Here is a 12913-nt window from a genome sequence, read left to right on the forward strand (position 1 = left end):
TCAGCTTGTGCTTGCTTAACTGAGTAGCATCGTACCGCACACGGAACTCAGCAGTTCGAGTGAGAGGCGTTTTTGACACTCGAAATGGCAATGTTTTCATTACGGAATAATTAATTAATATAAAAATAATTATTAGTTACTTTTACTTAATGTTACTTTTGAAAATCATTTAATTAAGCATTAAGTTATTTAAGTATTTATTATTTTTAGGAATTAATACATAAAAAGAGGGCAGAAGAATGTCTAGAAAAAGCATTAAGTATTCTTACTTCCAGTTCTTGGAAAACGAACAAAGTAGTTGGAGAAGATATTATTCAAAGCCAAAACATTGATAGATATGGAAAAGTTTTTAAATTTGTTGTGAGTTTATCATCAATATTTTTGAAACAGTAATTAATTTTCATGTAATCAATTTTATTCTAGCAACAATCTTGAATTTTTAATGTTTTTTAGGGTGTAATTGATACATCAGTCAATAAATTAGCTGAAGAGCTTCATTTTAAATTTGATAACACAATATCACCAGTGGTTGCAGTACGCTGCTCCAAATTTTTTTTCAAATTTGCAATTTGTTGAATTATAAACAATACCTTATATACATTGATATTGAAGCTGAATGTTAAGATGTCTTAGATATTTATTGTATATAATCACAAAAGATAATGTTCCATAAACTCTTGTTTCATAACAACAAGATCTGATTATTTAAATTTACAAATAATTAACATTTCAATTAATATAAATATTTTAAACATTGTTAAACTTCTCTGTGCACATAATTTTTGTTTCATATTTTCAGATTATTAGTTAGGTTTCAGAGGTTTTATCAGAGATAATGTAACATAAAAATTATAATAAAACAACAATAATTCTTGACTATCAAAATCAAAAATTTTTTTGTTGTTAAAAAATAATAAATAATGCAAAAGAATGAACTATTCATTGATTGAAATTTGAATCTAAATATTATTTTTCATGCTTCATAGGTTACGTTTTAACATCAAAAAATAGTTTTTAATCAGCTTTAACTATTAATTTGCCTATATTATGAAATGAATAACATTTCCTTGTTCTCATGGTTATTTTTTAGGAAGTGTGATAAATTTCTTTCGTAATATGCAGTAAATGTTGTGATGTTGCTTAAGAATAATCTGTTTTTTTTTCTTTAATTTCCTGTGTATATTATTAAAATATATAGCAGATATGATTTATATTTTGATTTACGTCATTCTTTGATTTTCTTATCAATTTTTTTTCTTTCCAATACAAAGAAATGAGATAAGCTGATAAAATGTTTTTTTTATTATATATATTATTAAATAAAGTGTGTATTCATATTGTCAAAAGAATGAAAAAATTTTTAAAATATGTTTATATGTACAGTATATATATATAAACATTCATCCATATATACCGTACATATATACATTTTTAAGTTTTACAATGTATTATAATAGAAAAATAAGTTAATGATAAAAGAAATGATTTTTGAAACTTAAACAGTATTGTATTCAATTAATTAAAATGACATCAATTGAATGCTTTGTAATTATTATTCATAAAATAAAATAATTTCTTTCTTTTATCTAAGTCTAGATAGGTGATAATCTGTTGCAACATTTTTTTAAAATGACATCGGTTACAGATGATTGGTTCATTTGTATTAACCAATCTTGAATAAAAATCATTAGAACAGCTCTCAACCTAACCATTTTACATCTGACTTAATACAGTGTTTACTCAACATATCTTATGGGATAATGTTATTTCATTTAGACAATTTATTTAGATGGGATGTTAAATCATTTTATTATTATTTATCTTCTTCATTTAATAAATCAACTACTACTAATTTATCTCGAAGAGTAGGAAATAAAGTAATAAATACTGTGATTATTATAATAACTTACTAGCAGTTATTTAATTAAGTAATATATATATATAATTAATTAATATAAAAGTAATTATTAGTTACTTTAATGTTACTTTTGAAAATCATTTAACTAAGCATTAAGTTATTTAAGTACTTATTATTTTTAGGAATTAATACATAAAAAGAGGGCAGAAGAATGTCTAGAAAAAGCATTAAGTATTCTTACTTCCAGTTCTTGGAAAACGAACAAAGTAGTTGGAGAAGATATTATTCAAAGCCAAAACATTGATAGATATGGAAAAGTTTTTAAATTTGTTGTGAGTTTATCATCAATATTTTTGAAACAGTAATTAATTTTCATGTAATCAATTTTATTCTAGCAACAATCTTGAATTTTTAATGTTTTTTAGGGTGTAATTGATACATCAGTCAATAAATTAGCTGAAGAGCTTCATTTTAAATTTGATTCAATAACAGCGTGGAATCCAGTTGTAAAACATTCAAAAGTAAGTGTTATTATTTGAGATTTATAAATAAAATTTCAAAAAGTTATAAAAATGAAATAATTTTTTACAGCTAATTCAGAAAATAGATAATCATACAGATGTTTGTTATCTTGTTGTGGCTGAAGCAGCTGGAGGATTAGTTAGTAGCAGGTATTGACTTTTAATGATATTTCTAATTTATTTTTTATTAAAAGATATTGTCTTCATAAACTATGGTAAATTATAGTATTTTAGAGGATGTTTTGTGCACCTTATGGATCTAGCAATGCCCACAATAAATGACAAAATTCAAATTCCAGACTCTCAAAGTGACAGACTTGCCTACTTGAGCATCTGTGTAACTTTAAGCTACTGTTGTAAAATTTTAATGATAATAGAATTTATGAACTTTGTCTTATGATACATAAAAAAATTGTTACTATATGACCCATATTTTTATGTTGAATTTAAAAATAAATTAATTAGTTTATCACACATTTGGAATGAAGTTAAGAACTTAGTTTTTAATAATAATATATAAAATGCTTTCTGTAAAATATAACTGATATTTATGTTTGTTTTAACAATGAACAATCTTAATTAAGCTTTATTACAAATATTTCTATGAAAATACTAAATCTTTTATTAGTATTTTTGTTTAAGATACAGTAGTTGGTTATGAAAGCATACTTAATTAATTTTAAGAATATAAGATTTTTAATAAATTCCAAAAAATCATTAGATTATAATTGGACTAATGAGTATTTTTACAATTAAGAAATTTGAATTACATATCATTTATGGTTCAAGTTATAAGTTTTTCATCTGAAAGAAAGTTTAGTTATTAGTAAATTTCAGTTGATTCAGTTAAATTTTAATATCTTAAATATATCTGTCCAGAGAATTAACCATTGTTTTGTGTAGTGATGTTTGTAATTTTTCATTGATTTATTAATTATATTACTAAGTATTTTATTATTATTATTTCTGCTTTTATGCAGAAAGATAATAAATAGTCTTCTTTCTATATATTTTACATAAGTATTTGTGAAGAACATTTTCAAATTTGTTATTTTTTTATAAAAAGTAAAGCTAATGATTTTATATATAAATCTGACTACTGTATTTTCTGTGATAATTATGGATAATAATATATTAAAAAGTCAAAATAAAGATATAATTATATCATTATCTAGATAAGTGGTTTTCAACTAATGTGCTGTTAACCTTTCAAGATATGCTACAAAATATTGAAAAATTAGCATTTTAAAATAATTTTTTAATCTATATTTAAAATTTGTATATTTTTATATTAAAAAAAACTGTTGAGCATTGATATATCATTTTACTTACATATATGAAGTAGAAATGGGCAAATATCACTTTTCAAATTCAAACATTAATCAGATCTTGAATATTTAGAATATGCAAATATCTCAAATACTTTGTGAACTTAATTACTTTAAATAACTTAGTTAATAATTTTATTTAATATTTATTATTTAACCTGTTTTATTTATTTATATCATATAATATAATCAAGATGGGTTGTTGTTAATAATAATAAGCTCGGAGCCCAAACGGTTAGGAGTCATAAGTTGAAATTTGGTACACACTTAGGGTACATCAGGAGAATGTACACTAGGAAGGGATTTTTGGATAGTTCCCCCTGCAGGGAAGAGGGAAAGAGTTCAGATATGGTTAGTATTTCAAAAACATTAATAATTGTTTTGTTAAATATTTTGTTTTCAGTATTAGCAATTATTACAAATTTTTAAAGTAAGAAGTAATTTATAAATAATAATGATCTTATTAAAATAAATAAATAAATATATTAGAATTGCTTCTTTGGTTATTGGGCTGCAATTTGAAAAAAAATGTAGACCTATAAATTTCCACTGTTATCTGTTTATCCATCCATCTATCCTTAATCTCGAGAATGGAATTAGATAGATGAAAGATGAGACCAGATATGAAAACCTTACGGGCAGGAGGCCTGATATATGAACTTCTGATTCAAACCAGAAGTCATGTTGTTTCAATTCAAAAATTTTCCCTTGAAAGCTGTTAGATGACTGGCAAAACTCTATTGTTAAAGGAAAAGTATGATGTACAGGAGCAAGTCACTACTAATTTGAGGTGGAAATCATTTCAAAATTTGAAATTGATTGGAAATCAAACAGAAAAGCCTTTTTAACAAGAAAGATTATGATGGAGTGGCTAGAACATTGAACTGGAAAATATTGAATAAAATGAAGAAAGTACTTTTCATTTCTTTGCAATGCTGTATCATTTTCAGACATTTAATTCAAATATTTCTATCAGTGAATGTCACTTCACACATATGACATTTGGATCAAGATGACCTTTGAAAGTTTAAAGTTAAATATAGACAGATGGTCATGAAGCACATAATTGCAGATCATACAACATTGCTCAAAATGCTGGCAAAGCAATTCAATGTCTTCCATGCAATTTTGTGGTTTTCAAATACTTGGAGATAGGTTCTGTCATTAATAATTTAGAGTTGTTTCTTCAAAGCTGAGTTTCCTTCTAGCAATGCAAATACTTAGTTTTACAGCAGCTGTTGCAAATGATATGGAAACAACATAGTCCTGATGAATGCAGCAGGATTTATCATCACTACAAACCATTATATTGACATAGATTTTGACATTCCAACTTGACTGTGTAATTATCCAGATAAACAATGTATATAACATTTGTGTATAGCAAATAAATGCTTCTCAGCAGCCTAAGATGCTTATTGATGAACAAATTATATAACAAAAGCAATACTATAAATCACATTACAAATAGATTATTTTTTTTTGTATGAACTAATGTGTGTTTAGTCATTCAAAACATTAATGTAAGTTTGCATAATTAACAGTATTCATAACAAAACATAGTTATAGACCATAGTATATAGCAATGAAATCTATATACAGGGCAGATTTCATTTATTGCATGGCTGCACACCTACACATCTTACATTAGAGAGCACATTGCTTGTCTGCAATAGACAAAATTGTGTCTGACTGTTTAGTTCAAAGTATGCTAGATTTTTCAAGTGTTAAAATGAAATAAAACTTTCTTTTTTATTAAGAACAGAGAACCAACCTTTTGTTTAATATATGAATGTACAGAACATATAAGATAAAAATAATTCAAAAATTTCTAACATCATGCTTTTTCTATTTCTGTAATAGATAATATGGAGTGATTGTAATTTAAGTATTCCTATTCAATGCCATGTGGAGAGGTACAGTACTTAGTATTCCAAATGCAACCAAATCTGGTATAGTTGGCATTTCAGGACATAAAGAAGACATTTAAAAAAAATTAGTACCAAAACTTATTACTGTGACACTTTTGGCACTGCAAGCAATGAAAAAGCAATTTCCTTTTACAAAATTTAAGAAAAATTCTTAAAATTAGACAATACATAAAAGTTTTTTCTAACTTTTGTCTCTTTGCATGCATGTAAGGAAATTAACAGTTTCAAGGTGGCATTGACCTTTCCTTTGATGCTACTCATCCACCTCAATATGTAAAAGGTTAAAAACACCCTTCTGGTGATGTCACAATCAAAAAATTATAAATACATTTGATAAAAAATTTTGTCTAATTTTAAGAATTTTGCTTAAATTTTGTAATAAAATTTGTCTTGGCAATTTTTTATAAAATGCAATTTCCTTTTGCTTAATTGCACATTATTGCATTTGCTTAATAATCATGCAGGATGTACTAGTTTTAACTGTTACATCTGTTTAATTAAGTAATTTATTATATGGAAACATTTTTCATATTTTCTTTTAAATTAGTTACAAGTTTTATTATGTAAGTTGAAATATATAAATAATTAAATTATTAAAATTAATTTTTTTCAGGGATTTTGTCAATGTAAGAATATGGCAAAAGAGAGACTCAACACTGGTTTGTGCTTCCATGGCAACAATTCATCCAGAATATCCACCTAACTCAAAATATATTAGGTATAAATATTAGTTTAGTTTATTTTTAACTTTTTTGAAATCATGCATATGACAATGACATAATAATGCTAATTCTTAAACACTATTTAAAATTATAGAGGAGAACAAGGTCCTTCTGTATATGTGTTAACTCCAGTGGAAGGTGATTCAAACAAATGCCACATGCAATGGCTCTCCACAGTCGACTTAAAGGTAATAATCCATATATGAATACTTTCATATTACAATTGAAATTACTAAAAAATACTAAAAAAAATCACAAAAAGTTTATCCAATTTGAATGTATTAAAATATTTAAATTTTTTTTAGGGTTGGCTTCCTCAATATTTAATAGATCTTTCTATTGCTGGTAGCATGTTAGATTTTATACATCATCTTCGCAAATATCTGAATGACAACAGGAATGTACAAACTTAAAATAGTTCAAATCTAAAAACATTGTTCATCTTGTTACTCATCCACTGAGAGAGAGATTTACACACACACTCGGCATGGTCGACAAAAATTTTTTGAACAATATAATAATTAAAATGTGCCATAACTGTTTTACAAATCAGTAATGTTAAATATTTAAAGTGGTAGTATTTTTAAAATTTATTACTATTTCTGTTGTTGTTTTGGTGAAATAGTTTGGTAATTTAAAACACTGTTTTGTAAGTAAAAAAGAAGTTCTCTCTCAATAAATTTGTAATATTTTAATATTTGAGAATTAAGATACAGATTTATTATATATACAAATAATTTTAAAAAAGCTAAATAGTAGTAATAATTAATTAAAATTTTTATGAATTATATATTCTATATATATATATATATATGTGTGTGTGTGTTGTTGTGACTTTNTCTATATATATATATATATGTGTGTGTGTGTTGTTGTGACTTTAATTGTGATAAGTTCCTAAGATTAATTTATTCTCTATCTTAGTATTATTTTAATCTAAAAAAATTGTATTATGGACATAAACATAATTTTGTTGTAGATGTCAACATTGTAAATATTGGTTTTTCTTCATTTATACTCTATTATAAAAAATAAATTAAATTAATTTAATAAATTTAAAAAATTTTCAAAAAAAAAGGTGCTATTAACTATAAAGTAAGCTCTTTAATATTGAAGTAAATTATATATTTAAAATTATGTATCCAATTTTTTTTATTTCATTTACATATTTTATCTATGAAATATAAGTATCTTTTTGTAAAATTTTGTAGTGTTTTATATATAATATACATATATAAATAAAATTGTTAATAAAAGTAATCTTTCCTTTTAATATTTTGAAGATCACTAAACTTCATTTATTATTTTTGGTACAAAGGTTTCAAGCTGAAAAAAGTAATATAGAAAAACCATTTTCATCATTAAAATATTTTAATATATGTATAGGATTAAATAAGATTCTGTTTAAGTGATTAAGTAATATCTGCTATTCATATTAATTTAGTCTGCATTTCTCTCATACAGGTATGTATATACTAGGCACATTCGATAGAAAACTGGAGGGGTGCCCTTGAAGGCCGGGAAGATGAGCAATAGCATGGTGATTTTGACACACAAAACTTCAGTCAGAGGCAGCAGAGGCTGCGACTGGCAACGCTGTTGATTCTTGAGAACATAAAGCAATGGATTGATGAAATGGAGGAGTTTCTCCAGCAGTGCACGAGGCATGAGCAGTGTAGTGTTGTCTGGTTTTTGACAGGGGCCAATCGACATCCATTGGCACATGTAATTGTCTTCTTACTGTACCTGCATGTGCCAATGGGTGTCGGTTGGTTTTTGTCAAGGGTCGGACGGCACTGCGCTGCTCGTGCTTCGTGCGCTGCTGGAGAGGCTCCTTCATTTCATCAATCCATTGCTTTGTTCTTGCACATCAACAGTGTTGCCAGTCGCAGTTTCTGTTGCCTCTGACTTTGATGGTTGGTTGGTTGGTTGGTTTGTTGGTGTTTTATGGCACAAGGGCTACATTTGAGGTTGTGTGTGTCAGGATTGCTTTGCTGTTGCTTATTTTCTTGGCTTTTAATGGCACTTTTCCAGTTTTCTATTGAACTTGCTTGTGTGTTTTTGTGTATGTATGTGGTATTTTCAATTTGAAAATATATGTATCATAATTTTAAGACTATTTACAAGAATAATTTTGATAGGAAGTCAGACATGTTCATGAACTTACCTACTTCTGTTAAGTACAATATTTTAATTTAAATTTATATAATAGTTTTATCTTTACTGCAAATTATTTAACTATTCTAAGTTTATATCTTAGAAATAAGTTGTTGGGGAATTTTTTTTAGATATGCATTATACATTTCAGATTTATAGTAATTTCTCCTCCTGCCATTTATTACAGTTAGTTATTAATAATTCTGTAAAAAAAGAATAGTATATATATACTTGATTGAAAATCCATCAGCTAGCTATATGGAAACTATTCTCGTAATATCAGATTTATTATTCTTTTATATTATCAACTCATTTCTTCCTCAATCTTTTATTACTGTCATTGTTCCAATATCTTCTCTTCAACATACCAATATTTTATCTTCAACTTCTCAATATCTTTTCAGCTTGCAACTATTCTTTTTATCTTTTGGTTAGTGCATGCTCTTGGGTCTTAAAATATTTTAACATTTTTTTATGAACATTGTTTCTGAAATTGTGGTTTTATTTGAATTTCGATGAACTGATTAATTTTTTAAATCTTTCTTTTTTCAGGATCACAACTGAAACATTTAAATTTCCTTCTTATCTTGATCTTTGTTGTGTAATAGGACTACTGTATTATTATTTTTAGTTAATTTTATTTTAGATTTAACTATTTTCAAATCAAAACAAAATTTATATATATTTAAGAAATATTTTGCAATAAAAATTGAATGTATTGATGAAACAGTAAAACGATGTTTTACTGTTTCTACTCGGCAGTCCAGAGGGGAACTGGAGATTTCTCCCCGGATCTGAAGAAAACTTAGGACCCGTTGTGGTTCCCACTCATATTAATGTTATTTTTACTAACAAAAAAAATGTAATCGTTAATGTTGTTTTTTTTACTAATAAAGAAATATTCTACTTATTTCAGTTGTTCAAAAAATGGAAAGGGGACACGCTCTACCTACAGATCTCCACACACAAGCTGTCAGATTTAAAAAATAAGCTAAATTTTATTAAAGATATATTAAGAAATTTAATTGCATAACTATTTCTGTATTATATAAAATTGTTTTAAAATGTTTAAATAGGTTATTTTCGTAATTAAACATTTTAAAACAAGTCTTTCGTCATCGTGCGGCGGCAGTTCCACTTCGCAAAGGGCGCATCATGGCGTCATCAATTCGTAATACTCCAATTACGGCGCCTCTGATGATCTATATTTTAAAGCTTCAAATATTTATGACGTTAGAAATTATTTTAAATGGACTTTATCTCCTTTTCGTATAGTCTGAGACATATTAATAAGACAATAAAATTTTTAAACGCAATAGTATTTAAAAAATGAATAATAATGATTACTCTTGATTATAATATGAGATGCATAACTCGAATCGTGATTGAATTGTTATACTTTAAAGTTTGAAAGATTCGAGAGAAATAAAAAGCTTTAGAAAGAGGAAGTAGATTTGATTTCTTCGAATTTACTTCAATTATGGAGTCCGGAAGAATTGTTTTTGTCTCGTCGAAATGTAAATCTTATTCTGTGCACGGTAAATCGAATTGGAAGCGAAATTTTTGTTTCGTGTCATTTGTCACCCGCTTCGCACCATCTCCATAAAATCCTTTCAGCAATTTTCATAAAATATCTCAACTGGCAAGCCTGATGCCGCTCTCCTGTTCTAACACATTTTTAGTGTTGCCAGCCTTTAAAACGATTTAAAGTTATAAATAAAATTTAATAAAGACAGAAAACTGAAAAGTTACGTTTTATTATTTTGTTTGTAAAGTTTTCTAACCAATAAGAGTTTTTTAATAAATTTATTCGCGCAGATCTTTATACTCGTCATACAATCTTACATAATGTACGTCGAGTCACTTAAATTTTTTTTTTTTCCTATCCGTTCTTGGATTCCATATCAATAACGTCAGCCATTATAGTTTAATATTGTCTCTGGACTTTTTATGACTCACTCTGATGAAGTTATAGGAAAAATGAGGATGAATTTTCGCAAAATAAATTATCAGATGATATGGATTCGTGGATGAATGACGATTTAATCGAAACATTACTATAAATATAAAGTTCTTCAGCATTAATCTTTTATTACTTAGTTTGATAGTTCACACAAGACAATATAATAAAAGTGGTTAGACAAATTGAATTATTTAATCAAAAATTACGACTTTATCCTTGGATTTACTGTAGAAAAAGTTTTTTTTTTATAAGCTTAAATGATATCTATAAGAATTCTTTTTGATAATACCAAAAGTTGGAATTTATAAGTAATGAAATATTTATGGATTACGAACCGAAATCGAACGGATTCTGGTTCTGTTCTTATTTAAAATTACATTTCTATAAAACAACGTTGCTCAAAGTTATTTATGTGCCCGAGTGGATAAAATCCCTGGACACTGGTCCAGAGTTCGCGCATCGACGGGCTTGCCACGTGGAATTTTCCGGGTTTTCTTCATATCTTACACCTAAATAGGGACCGGTTTCCCATGGGAAGTCCTCTCGTCCACGTATTCGTTGTCTAATCCAATTAAGTTGCTTAAGCGTTGTTCTCAAAGAAAGGATACGATTTTTGACGGTAACCTAATTCATGATTTCATTATGTTCTTAAATCTATAAAGTCATAATGCAGTACCTTAATTTCCATAATATATAATATAGTTATTTATAACAAAATTCCAATAAATACATTAAAATTACATTAATTAATGCATTTAACATGAATAACCATACATGTAACTAATAAACGAATTGTTCTCAAACTTTAATTCGAAATGAATTCTAATCACGATAAATTATAAAATACCCGCATTTTAATGAAGTATTATCCAACTTGAACTAAGTAACACTTCGATGTATAGAAAGATAACAAAGTTAGTCGACATAAAAGACTAAGTATAACCGATTGTGACGTTTAGTCACTGATCAGTTTATAGAGGTTGTTCACCTCTCGGCGGTTTTCTTTCCACACAACAAACAATAACTTGGATTAACTACCACTTTTATATATATATGTTAATTAACTAGTTTGATCAGACTTTAATTACGTCTGAAAATTGCAAAAAGCTGCAGACTAAATTACTCGGACTTCTCAAACAGTCGATCGCGATCACTGTAGAGGCGACGTAACACATTTTTGGGTAATTTAACAGTATTATAGCTGGCTAAAAAGGGGTGGCCGAGTTTTAAAAGGAAAAAAAGTTAGAAAACCTTATTTAAAGTATTATAAGTGAAATTCTTGAAGAGAAAAATTCTAGGACGATAACATTGAGGCATTCTGGAGGGGTCTTTGATTGATTGCTTTCTTAATTCTGCATCAATGGATTCTATTTGTTGTTATTGACGTTTTGGAGTACTCTATCCGACCGTAACATGAATAATTTATGATTGATACTCCTTCTGACTAATGACATTGATTCTCACATTTTTAATGCCCGACAGGCTCGAGAATGCCTCATAACTGATTATTCGTCTGTCCTTCGTCATATATTTTTATTATTAAAACTTCTATCAGATTAATTTCTCGAAATAGATTTTTCGATATTTTGAAAGGTAAAAAAAAAAGAAATAAATTTATTCGATCGATTTATTCAAACGAATGAAATTTTTGATCGAGTCAATACAAATTTAGCATTTCTGTGATTTTCTTTCTTAACAATCTTCACTTGATCAATACTTAATTTTGGAGAAGAGGTTGAATTCCTTCTCCTTTATAAATATTATGAATACGTGTTTTCTGGTAAGTATGAATAAGAAACAGGCGGAGAGAGAGAGAGAGAGAGGAGGAGATCTTTAATATTTATTTTTTGAAACAGAATTTTTTTTGTCCTCCTCCACTACTTAGCCAACGGAGTAATCTGAGTATTGAAATAGAAAACAGGTTGAAAAGAGATTCAGAAACTGAATATCCGGATTAATTGTCGGCTACAACTTTCTTACTTATACCTTTTTTTTTTCTTTTTTTTTTCTCGCAGAAAATTGATTTTGTATGATTAAAGAATTGTAAAACTGCAAAAGAATTCAATCTGATATAAAACTTTCACGCATACTTTTCCAGTTTCTCAGGCAACCAATTTGTTACTCTCAACTCGCATCTTTACACAGGGAAAAAAGAAAGAAAAGAAAGATTTTCTCTTCAAATATTTAAAAATTATACAACTTTATTTGATAATAAAACTCGAAAAAGATGATAATTTTATAAAACAATACAATTTTTTAAATAAAATAATATAATTTTTCTCCTGGTGTCACGAAAGTTGTAGCTTCTCTCGTAACTACTATATCCATTTATTCTATCTCAAATAAAACATTTAAAACTATAAAATATATATATAGTAAATTAATTACTTTTATTAATATAAGCTTTGTAGTTAGTGTTTTTTTTTTTTTTTT

At 26.9% G+C, this 12913-nt stretch overlaps 1 protein-coding gene across 4 annotated transcripts in view; it reads left to right on the forward strand.

Moving 5' to 3' along the window:
• Window positions 1–7129, forward strand: part of LOC111625837 (stAR-related lipid transfer protein 3-like) — a 122589-nt gene extending 115460 nt beyond the window's left edge. For all 4 annotated transcript variants that reach the window (XM_023369080.1, XM_023369079.1, XM_023369078.1 and 1 more), the window contains exons 9-14: window positions 211–360; window positions 2284–2379; window positions 2450–2529; window positions 6252–6356; window positions 6455–6548; window positions 6666–7129. In XM_023369080.1, coding sequence (XP_023224848.1) covers window positions 211–360; window positions 2284–2379; window positions 2450–2529; window positions 6252–6356; window positions 6455–6548; window positions 6666–6773 — 633 coding nt within the window. In that variant the 3' untranslated portion in view covers window positions 6774–7129. The remainder of the gene's footprint in view (window positions 1–210; window positions 361–2283; window positions 2380–2449; window positions 2530–6251; window positions 6357–6454; window positions 6549–6665) is intronic.
• Window positions 7130–12913: the final 5784 nt, after the last annotated feature.

The sequence above is a fragment of the Centruroides sculpturatus genome, unplaced genomic scaffold (assembly GCF_000671375.1).
Source record: "Centruroides sculpturatus isolate CEXI.00-Female unplaced genomic scaffold, Cexi_2.0 scaffold267, whole genome shotgun sequence".
NCBI lineage: Eukaryota > Metazoa > Arthropoda > Arachnida > Scorpiones > Buthidae > Centruroides > Centruroides sculpturatus.